At 50.3% G+C, this 20,695-nt stretch overlaps 1 protein-coding gene across 1 annotated transcript in view; it reads right to left on the bottom strand.

Moving 5' to 3' along the window:
• The window catches only part of ASTN2 (astrotactin 2), a 319,829-nt gene that overhangs the window by 221,320 nt on the left and 77,814 nt on the right, over positions 1-20,695 (bottom strand). The window contains 3 exon segments of the mRNA XM_068211459.1: positions 2,721-2,870; positions 17,770-17,902; positions 17,904-18,155. Coding sequence (XP_068067560.1) covers positions 2,721-2,870; positions 17,770-17,902; positions 17,904-18,155 — 535 coding nt within the window.

Here is a 20,695-nt window from a genome sequence, read left to right as displayed (position 1 = left end):
TGGGATGGGGCTGTGCAGAGCAAGATCTCCACTGGAGACATTGGGACTACGCGGCTTCTTGGGGATTTCTGAGGACTGAGAGCTTAAAATCTCTTCTTTAGGGTGTGCTGGTGAGGGATCCCCATGGCTGGGGACACTGGGAGTCAGAGTCCCCTCCTGAAGCCCGTGGGGTACATTCTGCCTCAGGCTCCTCATCCCTCACAGACTCTGGGTACAAAGCAATCTCATTTTCTCAAACCGAGGAAACCAGTGGGGAGCGATGGAGAGAGATCAAGGGCGCTTTTGTCACTGACTTTCCCATGGTCACTAATAGGCAGAGGAACCCTGGGGAGTGGGAAATGGGGTGGGGGTGTCTCCAGAGACTGGGGACAAGCCAGGCTGGCTCAGGGCCACACTCTGCTCCCACTCAGCCAGAGGCTCTGCCTGCAGCTGGGCACTGTGTCTCCTCCTAAGCTCAGCTGCAAGGATTAACTGACTTGTTCCATTAGTGAACAAAAAGCCTCTTACCTCCAGTTCTAAAATGAAATAAAAACACACAAAAAAACCAAACAAAACCAAACCAAACAAACAAACAAACAAAAGAAGCTGGAGCAGGGAATCAGGGAAACTTTCCTTGACAGTCCCCATGGACCTCAGAGCACCCACACTAAAATTCAGAGACATGCATTTAAATAACTGCTAGAAAACAAACCAAATAATTTAAACCAGTTAAAGAGTCAGAACACTTTCTTTACACTAAGTAAATAATTTATGGGTAGAGCTATAATAAAAAAGCCCTCTCTAGGCCTGTATTGCAGGAAAACATATCAGGAATAAAAGATCACATTTCACACTCATAAATAAATGAAAAACAAAACTAACAGTAAATAGAAAGAAAAGTACTGCCTTCCCAGCTCCCAGAGCTGACACAAAGACCCTCAGTGCACTGGGCAAATCACGGCCAAGAGACCTTCATCCCCATCATCCCTGAAGGGATCTGTTATCTCCTCCTCCTCCAGAGATGGAGACCTGGACCCAAACCCTTGGCACAGCCTTTTGTGTGGTACAGCCTTTAGATCCATGAATGCTGTGCTGCCACTGCCTTTGCAGCTCCTAAAGCCCCCAAGCACTGGGAAAGCAGAAAGAAGAGATGTCCCAATGATGTGAGTGACAGCCAAAATGAATTTCACCCCTTCATGAAACTAAAACCTGACAAGAAACTGTTTCACTGTGTTCTAGCTGGGGCAGCTGACAGGGACTCTGGGCTTGCAGCAGGATCCCTTGGAGGGGACACGATGTGACACAACTCACAGGCACCTCCACCAGCCCACCCAGAGGATGCTGTGTGGGGTTTGTCCCTCTCTCACCCCTCCACAGAGGAGCTCTGGTGTCCCCATGCTCAGCAGTGAGGGTGAGGAGGCTCCCACCTTCCTCCCCAGCCAAGCTCCTCTGGCCATAGCTGATGCCTTGGAGTTGCTACCTAGACCAGAGGCTAGACAACATTAAGACAATAAAAGTAGGTATTTATTAAAGGCCTTCAATAGATAGACCTTGGGCAGTCAAAGCCTCCCAGAGGCTGCACCCAAGCTGGACAATGGTCATGATTTTTATCAGACAGAAATAAATTTGGTCTATTTGCATATGAGGGGTTAATTCTCCAATTACAGCTTCAGGAAATTAAATAATTTACCCCAAAGATACCCACAATTCATTTTTGTTTATACTTTTTGTGGTCTGAGATAGAGGGTGCCCTTGGTTCTTGTGGAGACAGATGGACATGCCAGCCCTCTCCCTTGCAGAGGTATCCCTTGAATGGGCTATGATAAGAGCTTCTCAAACTCTCATGGACTGAGCAATCCTCCTTGGTCATGGTGAGTTCCCAGCAAGCTTTGGAACCCCATGTAGATTTGTTGGGACCAATTGTTTTTTCCCCTTTGTACCACCCCTGCTTTTGCCTATAAAAACCCCAGTTTCTGCCCTGTTCAGGAGGGAGCTGCCGTCACTGGCATCCTTCACAGGGTGCTGGAATAAAGACTACCTCTGTGGAGCTGCTATACTGTGCTCCTGTCTCCTTGTCCCTGTGTTGGCCAGGGTACACCTCGCAAGGCAGATCTGAAATCACTGCTAGGAGCTGAGCTCTCTGCCCCTTGCTGAGGTTACCTGGCAGCTGAAGGACTGCCTGAGACTCCCAGAAAGTTGTCTCTTGCGGGACCCCTCTCTGAGAAGGTTGAGGTGTCCAGGTCGAGCCATCAGACCTCTAACTGGCTGTCTCTACAGGTTCTCAGGCTTAGAAGGATTGCTTTGTCTGACCAAAACGTAAAGACAGTTAACTAACACTTGTAGCCCTGTTCTTTTGAAAGTGTTAAGTTCTTTTAAAAGTTTGCTATGCCTTCTGATGTTTACATATTTCTACTGGAGTTTCTCACACATGTTCATGTAAATAATGATTGTTTTGCCTTCTTTGTGGGAGGAGAGAATTGATGGACTGTTGGTTTGACCAGTGTGGTTGGAGCGGTGGCAATTTGATCCTCCAATCCACTGCCACTTTTGGAATTCTATATATTGCGAGGTCAGGAATAGACTTCCTCTCTTTTCCCTCTTTTGCATCTAGCGTGAACGTGTGAGTTATTTCATGTCGTAACGCGACAAACACTTCATAGGGAGTTTAGAGTTACACACGATCGCAGTACAGGATTTGTAAAATATAAAAGCTCAAATCCTAAGGCACCGTGGCCACGTACCTCGGGGCCGGCTGCGGCGTTTCCGTCTGCCCACGGAGGTGCTGCGCAGCGCGGGCTGCAGCTGCCCGATCTCGATGGGCGTGTTGGTGCGGAAGCTCTCCTTGAACTTCTGCATCAGCGACTCCACCGTCTCCTGCGTCACCTCGGCAGCTGCAACACCAGCAAAGGGGCTGTGGTTACAAAACAGCTGGGCCACCGTGTCCCCACTGCCCATGAAAACCTTTCCTTGTGTAAGCTGGAGTTCAGTCCTGGACAGGAGTTCTGCCAAGAACCTCTGACTTCACCCACAGAGACCCATCCAGCACATTTCAGATCTTACCAAAGCCACCCATACTAGAAAACTGGGATTTGACAGAAATTGTTTTCCACACTGCTTTCCAGCGTTTTTGATTATTCCTTGCCTCTTCCCCATGTGCACGTGGAAGTGTCATGCCTTTATCCATCCTGAAACGTCCAAATCATACAGGGCACTGAGCTGGCTTTGGGTCAGGCTTAACTCTACACCAGAAGCTCAGAATTGTACCCCAACCTTGGCAGTCTTTTAGGGTAGCAGGAACTCCCCAACAGGCAAGCTTGAGATCATTGGGAGGGCTGGGGTGGGAGTCAGGAAAAGAGCAGCTGGTCCAGGAATGCTCTGAGCTGCAGCAGGATTCCTTAGGGTCTCCCAGAGGCTGCATTCATGTGCTGGGATGCAGCACCTGAGGTCAGGAAACAACTTCCTGCAACGTCCCATGGCATGTGTATGGGTTGAAGCTTTCTGAAATTGTATGATGATACTCTGTGTATCATGGCTGTCTCAACTGTGGTGTATGCTGTGATGCTCATAGGTGATGAGGTGATGTCCTCAGCCTCCCCAGGGTGCTTCTGTACCCCTCTGGGCTGCAGAGATGGTTCTGAACTCTTCCAGGGCCATTGGGAGAGGGAGAACCAGAGAGCAGATCAGGAGGGCTCAGGAGAGGATCCCTCAAGCCAGTGCTGCTGTGCTGGGAGACAGAGGGAGAGCAGCCACCCAGGCAACAGAGAAATAGGGATCAAACCCGCTGCCTGAGTTAAGTGGCAGCAGTGGGAACCATTTCAGGAAAGCTCCAGAAAGGGAGGGAGCTAGGGGACCAGCTGTGTAATATCTTTGCATTTTCCAGTACCAGGCTCCCCCAGGAACCACAGATCAGAGACAGAGCTCTGCAAAATCCCCAATGTTTATGGCAGGCACAGCTGAATCCTGCAATGTCAGATGCCCCAGCAGGCAGCATCACATGAGGAAAAAATATATCCAGAGCAGGGAAAGGTCTCCAAAGAGCATCCAGTCCCAACCCCACAGCACACATCCCCTCTGAGGTGCCAGGGAAGGATGCTGTGGCAGCACTGGGGTGGCTCAGCCTCCTGCTGCCATGTTCACAGGGGAAAGCCTGACCCTGCAGCTCCCTTGCCCAGCAGAATGTGTGGCAGGGCCTCCCCTGAACAGATGGAGAGTTAGTCAGACCTTGGGGCTGTGTGATACAGGACTTGTGGAGGTGGAGCAGGGAGCTCTGGAGTGGCTTGCACAGCTGAGGCTTATTTACCAAAAGGAGGCCAGCAGGAGAGCACAGAGGGAGGAGGAGGAGGAGGAGGGGACCCTGCCTTCAGTGAGGTCACAGCAGCCTCATGGCCCCTGCTTGGCTGATGGGACCATGGTGACTGTGCCCATCTGGCCACCACGCTGGCACAGCCATCCTCAGGCAGCTGCTCCCACACCTGTCACAGGAGTAAACACCAAGAGGGGGGCAGTGGGGAGGGAGGGTGGTCCCTCAACCACTGGCTGTTTGGGATGATGCTACAAATACTGCAGGGATTGGGAGCAAAGGGCTGGTGCAGCTCGCTGCTCTGCACAGTGCCAGCACATTGTTGGCTTCTCTGTGCCCCTAAGCTCGGGGGTTTGGAGAAAGGAAATGGGAAAGGGAGGCAGGAGGGAGGAGAGAAAAAAAAAAGCAGGGGAAGAAAAGGAAAAAAAAAGGAAAGGGAAGGGGAAATAAAAAAAATTAAGGGAAAGAAGGGAAATGAGAAAAGACCCTATTGACACAATCTCAGCAGGAAGAGTTTAGCATGGGTGGGCAGCATAGAAAAAACCCTCAGTGACAAATGAAAGATAGCAGAGCTTCTGTGTGAGCATGAGGGGTGAAGAAAGAAGGGACAGCCCTTCATGCACTGCCAGCAGTGCCAAAAGGGACAGAGAAGAGACCACTGCACCATAACAGAATGAGACAGCACTGGCTGGGGCCGTTCATCACATCCATCAGAGAGACAGGCCACTGCAAACCAAACTGCCCTCTGGGCCTCCCCACAGCAGCTCTTGGAGGTTCCAACTGGTCAGAAAAGGATGGGAAGAAGCACTACTGTGGGGTAGACAGTGTCTTAAATAATTTGCTTTAAGTACAGGCCAGCCCTGAATTGGTCAGGCAGTTGGATTAGCTGATCCTTGTAGATCACCTCCAACTGAACTACTCTATTCCACACAACCCTGCAAGCCCCCCTGGACTGCCTGTGCCAAACACAGGCTCAGCCAGCAGCTCCTGGCACCTCCACAGCTCCCACATGCTGCTCCCCAGCACGACACAGCCACGTCAGCAGCGCCCAGGCACCAGCTCCTGCCAGCACTGGCCGAACACGACACATCCCAGAAGCATCAGGACTGTCCTCCCCTCGAGCAGAGAGTGCCAAACGCCTTCTCTTCCCTCCCCAGCTTCCAGGATAAATCCACCCGGGCTACTGAGCTCACAGCTTTGTCACCTTCGTGCTGAGAGATTCTCCATCCTGGCAGAGGTGGTGAGATCCACCCCGAGGTTTGGCACAAGGCCATGATCTCCATCTCCCCCCAGGAGCAGGGGAATCACGAGGCTCTCCAGCCCCCACAAAATCAGCTTCCCTCTCTGGCAGCACTTTAAGGACACAGCTGAAGGTCACCCTACCTTTGCAAAGCACAGCACACATTCCTGACAAACACCTCCCTCCTGTCCACCCCCATATTCCATTTGAAAAGCGATTTGCTCTCCTTATGGCTCCCCTATTCGTTTGCACGTCTCCCACAAAACAATTCCTACCCAGAGCCATTCTCTCCTCCTTCCTTTCTGCTGGCACAAATTGCAGTGGGGAAATATGTTGTTTGGCTTAAAAATTACTACAACAACAACAACAAAAAAAGTAGTCATCAGCTGAACAATATGAGCAATGTTTGGGTAAAATCCGTTGCAATGGAGATGGGAAGCAGCAGCATTCATTCGAGCACAGCCAGGAGAGCTGCACCCTCCCAGACACACTGGATGGGTACAGGGGTCTGTTCTGGGGACATGCCACAAGCAGGATCTCACCATCCCAGGAGGGGTTCCCCATCTCTGAGTCCCAGGCCTGGATGAGTGTAACCAGCCACAAACCCTGTGTGAGAGATGAAGTATTTGTGAGCCCCCACCAGCTGCGCTTGGGTGTTGTCTCCACTATTCCCAGACATTCTCAAGACACTACAAAACCCCTCTGACTATGCAACCTGTTCCCAGCCAGCAAAGCCAGGCAGTGATGGAAATACCCCTTAGAACTTAGAAAAAAAGCTCTCAGATTTGCTGAGGTGTTTTGGTCTTCAGACATGGCCTTGAGGACCCCAGTGGAGCAGCTTCTCCCCAGACCAGGCTCAAACCTCATGGTGCCATTGGGTGGTGGGAGAACTGGACAGTCCTACAGCTTGGGTTTTGCATCTTATTAAAACAGAACTGTGAGGTTTATGGTCTGCAAAGGTGCCAGCTTCCCTGAGCCTCAAAGTCTTTGGTGTCTGGCTCAAAGGTTCTTTTCCTGGAGCCACAACCATCCGTGTTCTCCTCACACAACACCTGCACTCCCGCAGCTGCAGGAGGACGACTGGCAAGGCAACAGCAGCTTCTATCAGAGCTTCCCACACTAGGTATGGACTAAAACATATTTTTATAAAATACAGGTTTTTAAGCATCTGGTTTTCCCATTTCTCTCTTTGATTTCTGGCTGTCAGAAGGCAAGTTATTGATCCCTCAGTATTAACAGTGGTCACAACACTCCCAGAGTTTCAGGGAGAGGACTAACTCCAGAGCACCTCAAGAGCTGCTCCACTGAGCATTTTGAAACAAAACAAACTCAATCAAGGATTAAATGGAAGAAGTTTGGGTGCAATTAAAAGCCAAGGTCAGTGTGGTTTCTACCTCCTGGCCTGCATGGTCACATGGAGGATGCAGCCCACTCACCTCAGGCTGGCTCTTCTCAAAGACTCTCCTGCCCTTTCACTGACTACTTCCAGTATTTTTCACATCTGCTTTTTTCTAGGCACAGGGCAGGGGACTCTCTTGGGAATCACTGATGTAGGCTCTAAAGGTCTAATACATCATCACATCCCTAACACACCACAGGAACACCAGGAAAGTGCCAGTGTAATAATGTTATAATTGTTTCCTCCAAATCAACTCCCTGATATTCAGCAAGCTCATTTTGATGTTTCTGGATCAATATTTTAGAAATTTCTGTTCCACAAAGTATTTCAAGAAATTGACTTTCTGATCCTATTTTGGAACAAGCATAAATTTCACAATACTGGAAGTTTTCCACATGGTGGAAACCCTGATTTCTCACCAGCTCTAAATAATGGGTGTTTGTTGCTTTTTGAAGCATGAAATAACTAACGGTGTTTGTTCTGAGACTGGGATGTGGACTGATTTTCAACAGTGCCACCCTGAAGGTACTGAGCTCCACAAAGCACAGAGCTTTAGTAGCATAAAATTAGGTAATTACACTGATGCTGATGTGATGACAGTGGATTGTACAGATTTGTACAACAGCTTCGCACGTACTCAGAGGAAAACACATCTGGGGAGACACATCCTGCCTCAGAGCAAGGGAATATGGCAAAGGCAGGAGAAACACTGGGAACTTCACCTCTCCGTGTGTTTCTCCAGCCACCAAACCTCTCTCGAGCAGGAGAGCCTGTCCCCTTTGGTCCCCTGATCTCCAGCAGTCCATGTCAAGTGCCACATGCAGCCACTGTGTCCAAGAAACACAGGGAAGATGCTGGTTGCATTCCACAACCAACTCAGGACATATATATCTGTTTTATTTAAATACATACGTATAAATATATCTCCATATATTTACTTTTATTTAAATGTATATTTCTATATAGGGACATATACAAAAAACATCAAAAGCAAGGATGAAGGATGATCTCCAAAAAGTTCTTTTACGAAGTGGGGTTCTCACACACAGCAACAGAGGGAGAGAGGAACCCAGGAGCATTTTGAAAACAGCCTTTTTCTATGTCGACTTTTTCTTTCTTCTCCCTCCTGGCCCTTTTTGTTGAGTTTTAAAATAGAGGCTGTATACATTTTTTAGCACAGCTATTAATATATAGTTATTAATACACAGCTATTAATACATTAATAGATTGTTATATACATTAATAAATCTGTCGCTATAAAAATAGATCTTTATATGCAAAAGTCTGATTTCAATTGCAAATTGGAGGGGGAGGGAAGCAGAAGAACAGATAAAGTTTTATTCAAGATGTCTCCTTTGAAGGAAACTGAACAAATGTACTTTCCTCCTTCATATATTCATGAGATGACTGCTTCCCTACCCCATTCTCCACCACCCTCAGCTCTGGGCTCGGAGCCAGCACAGCCCTTATCTGGTACAAGGCAGGGGAAAAAAAAAGTCCTGATAGGATCAGAAGTTTTCAGTAGTTTAACAAATCTGGGAAAAAGCCTCCATTGGGTTCTAATAAAGCTTTAGGAGTGTGACGGGCAAGGGGATGCTGGGAAAGGCTGGTGTGCAGTGGAGGGGGATGGAGAACAGCATCCTGCAGTGGGGACAGGGACCTCAGGGCACCCCAAAACCCTTCTGGACATGCACCCACTCTTTGCTTTTCGCCTTTATTGCCAAGCTTTGCCATTTCCCCCATCTGCAGAGAGCAGGCGAGAACATCAGCAGCTCCCACGCTCGCTGCAGCTGGGTGGGCAGGAGCTGGCAGGACCCCCATCCCGCTGGGAAGGGATGGGCAGAGCCGGAGCCCACGGCAGCACCCAGCCGGCACCAGCTGCCCTGACCCTGCTTCATCCTCTCTCCAGTCACGGCGCTCAGTCGCTTCCCAGCTAATTGCCTCCACTCATGTGTGCAAACTCACCGTTTACCGGAAAATGTCACGGAATGTTAATTTCATTCGGAATGCGCTTCCATGTTTTTATGATGGGAAATGAATAAGCATTGTATTAATAGCATAATTTCCAACTCCAACCGCAGCCGTGGCCCCGTGGATGGAGGCTGTGAGTTACTCATCACTCTGCACCTTCCCTGCCTCTCCAGCTCCCTCCTTTCCCTCCCCCCGCTCCCCCCACTTCTCCTGTTGGTAATTAAGATAATGCAATGTAATTATAAACATATTAGGAAAGATCAAACGCTGAAGAGCCGCGGTCCAACAGTCCCGCCTCTGCCTAGAGAGCACCTCCTGAAAGTTGATGGGTCCCTGCACTCCTGGGGCTGCTCCAGCTGCTTCTTCCCAGGGGCTGTTTCTGGCCAGGAAACCCTCAGCTCTTCAATGGAGCAAAGACTTTCTAGCATACCCCTCCCCTAGCATGTACAGGGCATTCATTTTTCTATTCCATTTGTCCTGCAAGGAAAACCTTTGGTGGTGAGTTGCTGCCCCATCTCCCCCCACTGAGGAGGTCCAGTCCAACAGAGACTACATTTCCAATTTTTTCAGCTCTAATAAAACCCTTAACTTATGGTTTTTTATGAGACATCATAACTTTTTTGCTTAGGCAGCAAGCAGAGAGGATGAAGGAAGATGGGCAGACCCTCAGTATCAGCTAATGCTCCTCAAGTTATCAAATAATTGAAAAGTTAAATAAGAACCCTCTGGAGGAAGCTTCCCGATTTGGTGCTAATGGGCACACGGAACAGTCGGGGCTAATGTTGCGTGGAGGAGAGACAGTGGCTCGAGAGCACAGCACTGACCTCCAGCTCCCTCCCTCCACCACACAGCTCCTGCAGCTCCACAGAGCCAGAGGAGACACTGCCCCATGGAGCCAGCTGGGGCAGGGACTCACTGAGAGCAGAAAAAAGTCCCATCCCCATCTGTCTGAGGAGCCACTGCTGGGGGACGAACCTGGGGGCAACAGCACTTTGGCATCTGTCAAGTGAGTGTGAGCAAGTGCCAGCACCCCAAAGGATGGACGTGGGCAGGACAGGGCTCCAGGAACAGCCACAGCTGGCCAATATGGGTGGGAAATGTGGCACAGTGGCCCCTGGCCAGTCTCCACCACTCCCCAACTCTGTGCTCAGCAGCATGGTGCAGAATTAACTTTTTAGTTAGAAAATACATTTCCTCTGCCCAGCAAACAAAGTGACATTTTTCACAATACTGACAATGCTGTGCCATGTGCCAGGATGAATGAGGGAGTGATGCCAACTCAGGGGAGAAGGACAAACTACCAAAGTCTCTCAATGTGGCCAGGAACTTCAGCTCCAAACGCAGCACCAAGAGGACACAACCTGGGCACTGGGCAGCACATGGGTGGAGGCAGCAGGCAGCAGAGAATGAGCTGAAAGCTGGTTTGTTGGCTCAGGAGAAGACCTGGGAACACCCAGAAAGCCCAGGATATCAAAACCAAACCTATTCCAAGCCCCACAGGTAAAGAAGTGAGGCTGAGCACTGCCACACTCACAGGACCCAGTGGGAGAGTCGCAGCAAACGCCGTAACTCAGCAGGGCCGTCAGAAAGGATTGATTTGAAGCACCTTGTTAATAAGTTTCCTCTCCCACTGGTCCTTCAGGGAGGTCAGTGCCTAATGATGAATGGGGCTGGAAGGTGCCTGCAGACCCAGTATCAGCCTCAATCCATCTTCCTTAGGAGCCAGCTGACAAAATCGTCTCGGTGCCATAGCCAGGTAAAACACAACCGATGGGAAGAGGACATGCAAACAGAGTGAAAAGGTGGTGCTGCAGCTGCCCTCCCTGCTCCCTTCCCCATAAAACCCAAAGTCTGGGATGGAATAATGGGGGGAAATCTCCACATGCTGACTGGTGGAGCCACAATGCCACTAAAAAACCAAGGAGAAAAAGGGCTGAATGCTGTGGTCTAAGACCAGCCCATCACTCTTTCAGGTGACAGGATCCAGAGCAGCCTCAGCCCCGAGCCCCACATCCCAAGGGCTGAGTCCTAACCAGCATTTAGGTACTTCCAGTAGAAATGGGGAACATTGTGGGATTGTTCTCCTTCATCCCACATCCTCTTCTGATCAGTCTGACTTCAGAAACCAGCGGCAGGTTTTCACTCCATGCTGATACCATGGAAGCAACATCCCTGGAAGTGTCCAAGGCCAGGCTGGATAGAGCCTGGAGCAACCAGGTCTAGTGGAAGGTGTCTCTGCCCATGGCAGGGGGTTGGAGCAAGATGGTCTTTAGGTTTCTTTTAACCCAAACCCTTCCAGGATTCTGTGACAGCCCCAGTCAGAGCTGAAGCTCTCCCAGGTCTTCTGCATTGCACACAAGATGCAACCCAGCCAAGAAACTCAGGAGAGGCAAGGACACCTGAGATGCCCCAAGGCAAGTAAACAAGCAGCATATTATTTTTTTAGATTTTCCATCAGGGGAAGGGAAAAAAAAAAAAAAGAGAAAAAGAGTCATCTTGAAGCTAAACTTGGTCAACAACTGTCCCACAGCCCGGCTACACCTTTAAATAATGTAGTGCTTTATCAAACATTCATAGTGATGCACAAAGTGATGAACAATGTGTGCCTGGCATTTATATAAATATAGTTCCTGATGGCTTATTTTCCTTGGACAGCCAACACTTCACAGCTTATCTTCTGTGAGCTTGTGATTTCGCCTGGATGGAAAACACTTTGGACACCTGGGGAATCAGGGCTACTGCACATGAAACTGCCATGACATCCCCACTGGGCATCTGCAGCCCCACAACACTCCACAAAAATCCTCATTCAACAGCTGCTGCTGACTTCTGAGGAGTCAGAAATCACCCAGCTGTGGCTGGAAGAGGGGGCAACAAAGGGTATTTCTTCAACTTGGGATGTTGTGGAGTGTCAGGGTGAGACCAGTCCAAGCCTTGCAAAGCAGGAGGACTTCACAAATCCAGCATCTCTTCAGGATGCTCAGCAAAATGCTGGCATAATAAACCACCCTGTTTCTGTTCCAGTCCCTATGGCACCATTCAAAGCCACTTTTCCAACTGCTTCTTCCCTCCTCTGTCTCATTAAATTAATGAGCAGGTTGTAGCAAAGAGAGGGGAGAAAAACATTAAAACTCATCAGGAGCCCACCCCACCAGCCTCTTCTCCACAGCAACAGTTGCCATGAGCCAGGAAGAGCCCTGGCTGACCCTAGGTGTTTAAACCTTAATTTGTCATTAAGCATGGGCCACAAAACCCATGAGCCACGGGCTGCAGGACCAGAGGAAAGCCACAAACCCCAGGAGCTTCCCTGTCCCTTGTGTGCCGTTCTTAGAGGCAGGAGTATGTTGGATATGGCTCTTGTGGGAGAGGTGCTGAGTGTGCTCCCACACATCCATGGTGCTGCTCTGATCCACTTCCTTGGGGGTGTAAGGGAGGGGGACCGTGTCCAACAGCCCCACTATTCCCTCCCCCCACACTGGGGAGGACAACCTGGATTTGGGGTGGAGGTAACCATTCCAATGGGAAGATGACAACAAACCTAAAACTCCAGCCTGGCAGCTCTCCATTGAGATCTCCAAAGACAGTTAATACATTAATATATTAATTATGACTGTGTTTATCTCTGCAAAGCACAGCTTTTCCCTGGCAGGTCAGGACATTTTCAAATCCACACTGAAGCCTGAGCTGGTATCACCACAGAACCAAAGACCCAATGGCACGGCTGCTGTAACCTCTCTAACAGGGGCACTCATTCCCTTCATTAAAACATTCAATTCAGTTACAATTGAACATGCTGGGCCTGAAAACAGTTTAAACGTCTTTATTAACTAGAGACACTACCTAAGCATGTCTGGAAGTGCCTCCCTGAATTAGGAGCCAATTCCTGCCCTGTCGAGCCCCCACCTTTTTTTTTTTTTTTTTTTTTTTCTCTTTTAATTTCTTTAAAACTGAAAGTTGCAGCTATTTTTTTTTTTTTAGAACAGGACTATAGGACTGCAAAAAACCACTTTTCACTGGCAAGTTATGAGAATACACATTTTCAAAGGTCCCTATAAATTACAGAAGGAGTTGGCTGGGATTAGAGCTGGGAAAAGCTGATCACGTACAGAGAGGGTCACGATCCCATCAGGTCACTGGAAAGAAGAGCCCCAAGACACATCAGATGCTGGCCTGACGCAGTGTCCCATTTTAGCCTCCAGCCCCAGCAAACGTTAAGCAATCACTTTATTTATTAAAGGCTCAGAAAGCCTCTGGTTAATGCTGGGAATCAGGGTGGAACTGCAGCTGACTCCTCGAGCCAACAGCAGCAGCAGACAGTGGTTCCAAGCCCCAGCACGGGCACTGGGGATGGCACACCTTGGCACAGCCATGAGCCCAGCCAGGCACCAGTGTCCCCTCAGGGACACCAAGGACATCATTATCAGGCCAGACATCTAGTAATTGTTGCCTGAGTGCTCTCCCTTCTCCAGCGAGGAGAGCAGCACCATCACCTGTCCATTGTGAGGGTGTTGCCCCCAACTCACACCCGTCTCTAAATCTCATCTCCAAGACACTGCACAGCTCAGGTATTTGCAATGAATGGCAGCTCTAGGGAACAGCTTGACTACCTGCCCTCCTCTTGCACAGCTCAGCCCCCAAAATGTCCCTTTCCACAGTCCCAACACCCTGCCCTCCAGCAGAGCACTGCCTTACCTCTCCCCAGAGGAGACTCCACTGGCAGCAAAAACAATTCTGAGATGTGGCCACCAGAACAGCTACTCCAGTGCTGGTGGGGGGCACAGGAAGCCCTCTCTTGCCATCATCAGGATCCTTCCCCTGCTTTTTGCTGTTACCTCAAAGCCATTTGTCTCCCCTGCCTAAATCCCTTCTCCCACCGTTCTCCTGGGCTGCGCCACCCAGAGCAGCTTGGCTGGGGGGACCACAAACCCTGACATCAGCAGTTCCCAACATTTCCTTATGCTGCCCTGCCTGCTGTCTGACTTGGCTCCCTCTGCAACCCCCAGATGAGGACTGGACCATTAAATGACATGACCAGGGCTATCAGAGCAGCCAGTAGCAGAGTGGAGTTGGATCCACATCTCCAGGTGCACTCTAGGAGCCAGACCATCTTTCAGGAATGCTCAAAAGCATCTCACTACCGCTGCTGAGAAAAACATCCATGGATTAAGTAAGAGAAACTTCAGAGGTTTACCTGAGCCAACACAGCAGGGGAGAAGTAAGTCCAGGAGAGGAATTCAAGATGAGTGCCCAACCACACCTTTGATATGCCCATGGTATTAATCATTGGAACCATCAGTAATAAGTCCTGTCTCCTGTCTAGACTTGGAGGCCATACCCAGACTGCAGAGCCTGTGAAGCCAGCACAAAGGCCTGCTTGAAATGTTCTTTTTTTGAACATGAAAGAAACCGAGAAATAAAGATGGGTCCTTTGTTGCAGGAGTGGAATTGCAGATAGTCGATTTTCAAGTCTGATTTCTCCTCAGTTTTCACCAGGCAGAAGTTCTATTTCTTGCTGATCCTTAGGAGATTTGGTTTGGCAAAATCTCTCTGAGGAACTTGTGGGCAATCCCATCCTGAGGTTGCTGGACTTTACCTTTGTTTACCAACTCCACCACTGTGTATCCAGTGCATCCCAGACAGGGATGCAGCAGTGCCACCTGCAATGGACTGGGGCCCAGAGGCCCTCAAAACAGGACTTGATGGACAAAAGCAAAGGGCTCCTGCTGCTGTAGGATGAAGCTGTGTCTGTGAGGATGAGAGCTGTGTATATTAAATGAGAAAAGCACGTGAGGAATTCCTGAAGGGATGGAGCTTGAGGCCATCTGCTTGGGAAAAGCAGAGAGCAGAACCCATGAGGAGCATGGACTGGAAACTCCACAGTGAAGTGAGGACAGAGGCGGTGAGGAAGTGACAACACCTGCACAAATGTACCCAAATTCCCATAATCACTGAACCCCATGTACTTACTGGGGCTGAGTTCAGAGAGGGAGGGTCTCCCCAGCAAAGACCAAGACCCCAGAAACTGCACCCCACACCAGCAGACCCCACTTGGCACCATGCACACCCACTGAGCACAAAACCCTAGAGACCTTTTAATTGCCAGAGAGAACCCAAACCCACAAGGAGACAGAGTAGCCCCCGCTCCAAACCAGCTCAAGGGATCCTGCTGGATAATTAGGACAGCCTGGCTATCGCTTCCTGCCTCACTCCATTTCATTTTATTATTAATTAAAAAAAAAAAAAAAAACCACCCAAAAAACACTACTTTTCTTCTTTTCTTCCTAAACTGCCTTGGATTTTTCTCCTGTCTAAATTCATCTGGGCTCTGTACAATGTCACCAGGTCAGCTTGTGCTCCTGCTGCAATTCTAATTTTGTCAGCTTTACATTTTCTAGGCAGTTGGGAGATTTTTCTTTCTTTGCTCCTTTTTTTTTCCCCCAAGTCAAAAATGATTTTGCATAACAGTAATAACGTTAATGGCCCTGCACAGTGCATCCAGATTACAACTGCAGCTAGGGAGAAATAAACATCTCATCTTTGCCCTGCTGTTTATCTCCCCACAGCAGAGCCTGGTATCAGGTCAGAACCTGTAATTTCATTAACTTTATCACTCAGACACGCTTGTTGCTAGATGTCATTATTCAGCACATCACTCCTGTGTTTTGTTTGTGCTGGGATTCACTTCAGATGCTCTGGCACCACACGGGAGCATCCCTCCCATCCACATCACTGACTGAGCTGGGGAGGAAAGTTTGGCTTGCTGAGCTGTGATCTGCAAAACATTTGTGCTGCTCAGGCCTCCTGGGCAGGGACTGCATGGAGCAGAGCCATCCAGAGCAATTCCCTGCCTGATTCCTTGACTAGATACATCCAGAAGTGGTGAATAAAAAAACCCCCACAGTCTTCCTCACAGAAAGAAAAACTGACCCAACAGACACCAAGCGTGGGGTGTGCAATCCCCAGTGATGGGAAGTGCACAACCCAGCACCTGCAAATCAGTCAGTGCCCAGCACAGGGGGGAAGCTGCAGCACAGGCAGGTGGAGGGTGAGCAGAACTGCTCCATCTCCACTGGATTTGCCATCCCTGGTAATTAATGCTGGGAAGTGACACTTGAAAGAGCCTCTGCTGACAGCCCCTGCGACGATACCGTTTGGAGCCTGCTGACAAGTCCCAGCTGATGCCTTATCACAAGGCAGCTCAGCAAGAGCAGCGAGGAGAGCTTTTCCCAAGGGAGCTGGTGGATTCCCTGGGATGCAGGCACAGCTCCACACCCATCCCCAGTGGCCACAATGAAACCTGGCAGTGCCAGCTGGGCACCAGGGAAAGGCTGATCTCACTGTGGCACTACAGCCATGCTCCAGCTGGGTGTCCCTTAATGCCTCCACCTTCAATCCAGCTGCAAAGCCATGCCCAAGCAGAACTGGCTCCCAGTCCCTGGGGATCTCCAGGTACCAGCTGCAGCTTCTCCACCCCACATGCCCCATCCCCACAGGAATCTGGCTGTGACTGCTGCTCGTGTGCAGGCCAAAGCACCTGGGAGCAGCATGTCTGAGTCACCACCTTTCCCCTGCCTGTGCCACCAGGTCAGAGTGGAAAGCCCACAGCACATCTATTTATATCTGCAGTCTAGAAACCCTAGATCTGAACCACAGCCACCTCATCCTGGGCAATCCAGGCTCTAAGCAGCTTCAGCAGGGAGGGGTAAGTAGCACAAACCATAGCTTGGCTCCTTCAGCAGAGCCTCATCCAAGAGGGAAAAGTGCCCATCTGGGAGGAAGCATAGGGTGAACTGGCACAGTCTGGAAGGATCAGACTAGGCAAGGCACAAACCTGCCTCAATCCAAGGCCCAAGGCCTGACAGCATCACAAGCAGAGCTGATGGGAGCATTTGGAAACATCTCTCCCAGCTCAGGTATCCCACAGGCAGCTTCCAGCTTGGGGCAGAGGATTCAGTCATGTAAGTCCATTTTTGCCAGTTCCTGAAGCCCTTGGATAGTTTAATATTCTGCTCTAGATCTTGTTTGCTATTTTGTTTTGAAGAGCACTGAAATGCAGTTACTGCTGTCTTCCCCACTCGCACAACTCTAAATAATTTATAGAAAAGCAAAACAAAGAAAAGAATATGAAAGAAGAAAGAAGGTAGCTCAGTTATGAGATGTGAAGGCTTTCATTTGTTCCTTCTCACTGAGCAGAGGGCTGAGGAGACATCTCTTAACCCCATGGGCTGGTAACAGCCAGACACACACCAGGAGATGCCAACAGGGATGCTCAGAGCAGCACTCCAGGATGGCAGATTGACCCCTGGGCACCTCCAAATCTGCCTGAGCAAAAATACCCATCACAATCATCACAGCCTTGTTTGAAATGAGAAAGAGTAAACAGCATTTTAAGGGTGGAAGAAAAACAACCTCAGCCACCACATATGACCATCACAAGGGCAGGGAGCTGCTTTCCAGACACACTGCATCACCTAGGCTATCCCTGGCTCCTCCATGGAGCCAAAAAGAGTCCCTGTCCCCACCCCTGCCACTGTGGCTGCTAAGTCTGTCTGGAAAGCCCACACAAGAAAGGAAGGATGGTTCAGCACCACCCCAAGATCCCTTCCCTGCACAGAGCAAGCCAGCACATCCCTTCCTTGCTCCTGCTGGAGTCACTCACAGCACTAACGTGCTTTGCTTTTGTTTATTCAAATGCATTTTACTGTGCATTGCAGGTGAACAATATTAAATGGCTCATAATAACATTTCAATAAGCAGAGGTGGGTGTAGCAGCCTCTGACAGACAGATTTTAGAAATGCAAGCAATCAAGTATGCGTTAGCTGAAATACCCTGGGGAACGCGCTGCTCCCCAGCAGAGGAGAGAGAGAAAAGCCACAAACCTTTCTTCTCATAGTCAGGTTTCTCCTCCCCGCCCCGGCCCAGGCTCTCCAGCGTCCTTGTCACCTGGCTGCCAAACTCATCCTCCCTGGTGCTGGGCTCTGCCCGCCGCGGCGTCTCCTCCTCCTCCTCGTCCCTCGTAGTCGTCCAGGATGGGGGTCTCCCGGATGGGCACCCCGATGACGGAGTTGTGGGCCTGCAGGCGGGAGTTGCGGAAGCTCTCGCGGGCCTGGGGGCCCAGCAGCACCGAGGGGATGTAGTGGATCTCGTGCGTGGCCTCGGTGCTGGCGCTCTTCTGCGGGATGCGGCGGCGCTTGTGCCAGCGCCGCTGGGCGTACAGGGCCACCATGAACACCAGCAGCAGCAGCAGCAGCGCGATCAGCCCACCCTGCAGAGAGAGCACAGAGCACTGTCAGGAGTGCACCGGGTCCAGGGAGGGGTGATGGGGTGCTGCAGGGTCCATAGAATCATGGAATGATGGGTGGATGAGATCCTAAAGCCCATCTCATTCCACCCCCCTGCCATGGGCAGGGGCACAGAATTCACAGAATCACTGGGTTGGAAGAAACCTTCAAGACCATCCAGTCCAACCCAGCCCCAACCCCTCACCTAAACCCTGGCACCCAGTGCCACATCCAGGCTTGTTTTAAACACACCCAGGGATGGTGACTGCACCACCTCCCCGGGCAGCCATTCCAGAACTTTATCACCCTTTCTGTGAAAAACTTTTTCCTAATATCCAACCTAAATTTCCCTTGGTGCAGCTTGAGACTGTGTCCTCTGGTTCTGTCAGTGCTGTCTGGAGGAAGAGCCCAACCCCACCTGAGCACAGCCACCTTTCAGGAGCTGTACAGAGTGATCAGCTCACCCCTGAGTCTCCTTTTCTCCTGGCTGAGCGCCCCCAGCTCCCTCAGTGGTTCCTCACAGGGTTTGTGTTCCCAGCCCCTCTCCAGCCTCGTTGCCTCCTCTGGACACGCTCGAGCGTCTCAACGTCCTTCCCAAACTGAGGGGCCAGAACTGGACACCATCCACTAGGGCAAGGTTGCTTCACCCCCATCCAAACTTGAACATTTCCAGGGATGGTGCACCCACAGCTTCCCTGGACAATCTGTTCCAGTGCTTCACCTCCCTCTGAGTAAAGCCCCAGAACACCCTTCCATCAGCAGCCCCTGAGCCACACACAGGTGTATTCGTGGAGCAGCCACCTCTCAGGTGTGAGGTCACGGGCAGGTAGATGAGGATGCCAGGGGTGGTCTTCAGCTGGGAATAGCACAGCGACACCTCCAGCTCAACTCTGACCATTCTCCCAGGGACTTTGTTCTCTCCACCTCACTCCTTGGGACCCCCAGGCCCCCTACATGTGGGGAGAAGGGGAATGGGGATAATCACTGTCCACCAGTTAGGAGAAAAAACCTCATTAAAACAACCCAACAGTGACCCAGCAGCAATAAAGCCTTAGCAGAGACATGCATTTCCCAAAAATGATGGTGCAACAAATGGCCCCTCACAGGCAATGCTCCCAAGGCATGGTTACCCCAGCTCCAACATTTCTGGTCTGATTTCCCAGTGGTTTCAAGATCAGCTGCAGAGCTGGGGCACAGCACATCAGACTTTTTCTAATAAGCTCTTGTTTTTCCCCTCCTCCAAATTTTATTCAATACAGCTCTCAGCAACATTAAAAATAAAAATCTTTAACCAAAAAAAAAAAAAAAAATCCAAATATCTGTATGTACATGGAAGTAGCACATCCTCTCAAGGGAGCCTGGCTAGAGAGTACCAAAGGAAGCCAGCTCTGCCTCTGGCTGATCTGGAAGTTAAATTCATCCCTACACACACAAGAGCTGTGCCTGTGCCAGCTCCCAGCCTCTTAATCTCTGCAGCATCAGAGCAATTTTATCCCGTGGCAGACAAGCACGGCAGGGCATGTAAATCAGGAGCAGCACGAGTGACCAGGGCTTTGCAGCATGACAGGAACAGCCAGGGCAGGGCAGGCGTTCCTTGGGCACCTGGGATGCCACGGCCCAGACTGCACCGAGCTCTACAGCAGAGCAGAGGCGTGGAAATATTCCCTCTGCATTCCATACAAAGCACCAGGCTCCACCTGGAGCACAGCTCTGACTCCTAAACAGGAGCAGCTGTAAGGAGGTGGCAGTGGAAAGTGCAGTTCACAGGATGAGCTGCCTCAGGAGACGTTTTCCTGCCACAGGAGGGGCCCAGCCCAGCACACCCCACATCAGGATCCCCTCTTCTCTTGCAAAATTTTCCTAACACATGCAGGACTCAGGGGGTTCAGGATACTGCTCAGCTTGAGTTCCCCAATTTGCATGATGTGCACCATCAGCTCAGGAGAGGTGTTTTGCTGTCCAGGAGATGCTCAGGGATCCCTGCATGGCAGGGGGCAGAGCTTGGTGAGCTGCCAGGTTTATGCCCTGCACTACTAAGGCACTTCAAGGACCAGAAGGATGAAGACCCACCACGGCCTTCCATGCTCAGAAACAAGAACCAGCATGGACACTTCAGCTGGGACAGCAGACATGAGTTTCCTTGGATTTGCACAGTGCCTGATGCATGGACACCTCAGAGCATCACAGGAGCTCCTGGCCTGAGCCACCCACACCCCCTGGCATTTCCTCAGACACCCAGTTTGCAGGATGTGACGTTCACATTCTCTGCGACAGAGAGACATAATTCTGTCTCTCAGGATTTCTTGGAGAAGCACAGAGAGAAGAAGAGAAAACAATCTTTATGTCCACTCCATTGTTTTCCCTATGTGGAATGTGATATGGAGATTGTTCACCTGCAGTGGTTGCTGGGTTGGTTCTGGTGAAGGTTGTTTGGGGTCAGTGACCAATGGGATCCAGCTGTGTTGGGCTCTCAGCAGAGTCACGAGTTTGAGTTAGACAGGTAAGTAAGAAGTAAGTATGTAGA

This window comes from Anomalospiza imberbis, chromosome 21, assembly GCF_031753505.1.
Source record: "Anomalospiza imberbis isolate Cuckoo-Finch-1a 21T00152 chromosome 21, ASM3175350v1, whole genome shotgun sequence".
Classification (NCBI taxonomy): Eukaryota; Metazoa; Chordata; class Aves; order Passeriformes; family Viduidae; genus Anomalospiza; species Anomalospiza imberbis.
This window is presented reverse-complemented; position numbering and strand designations above follow the sequence as displayed.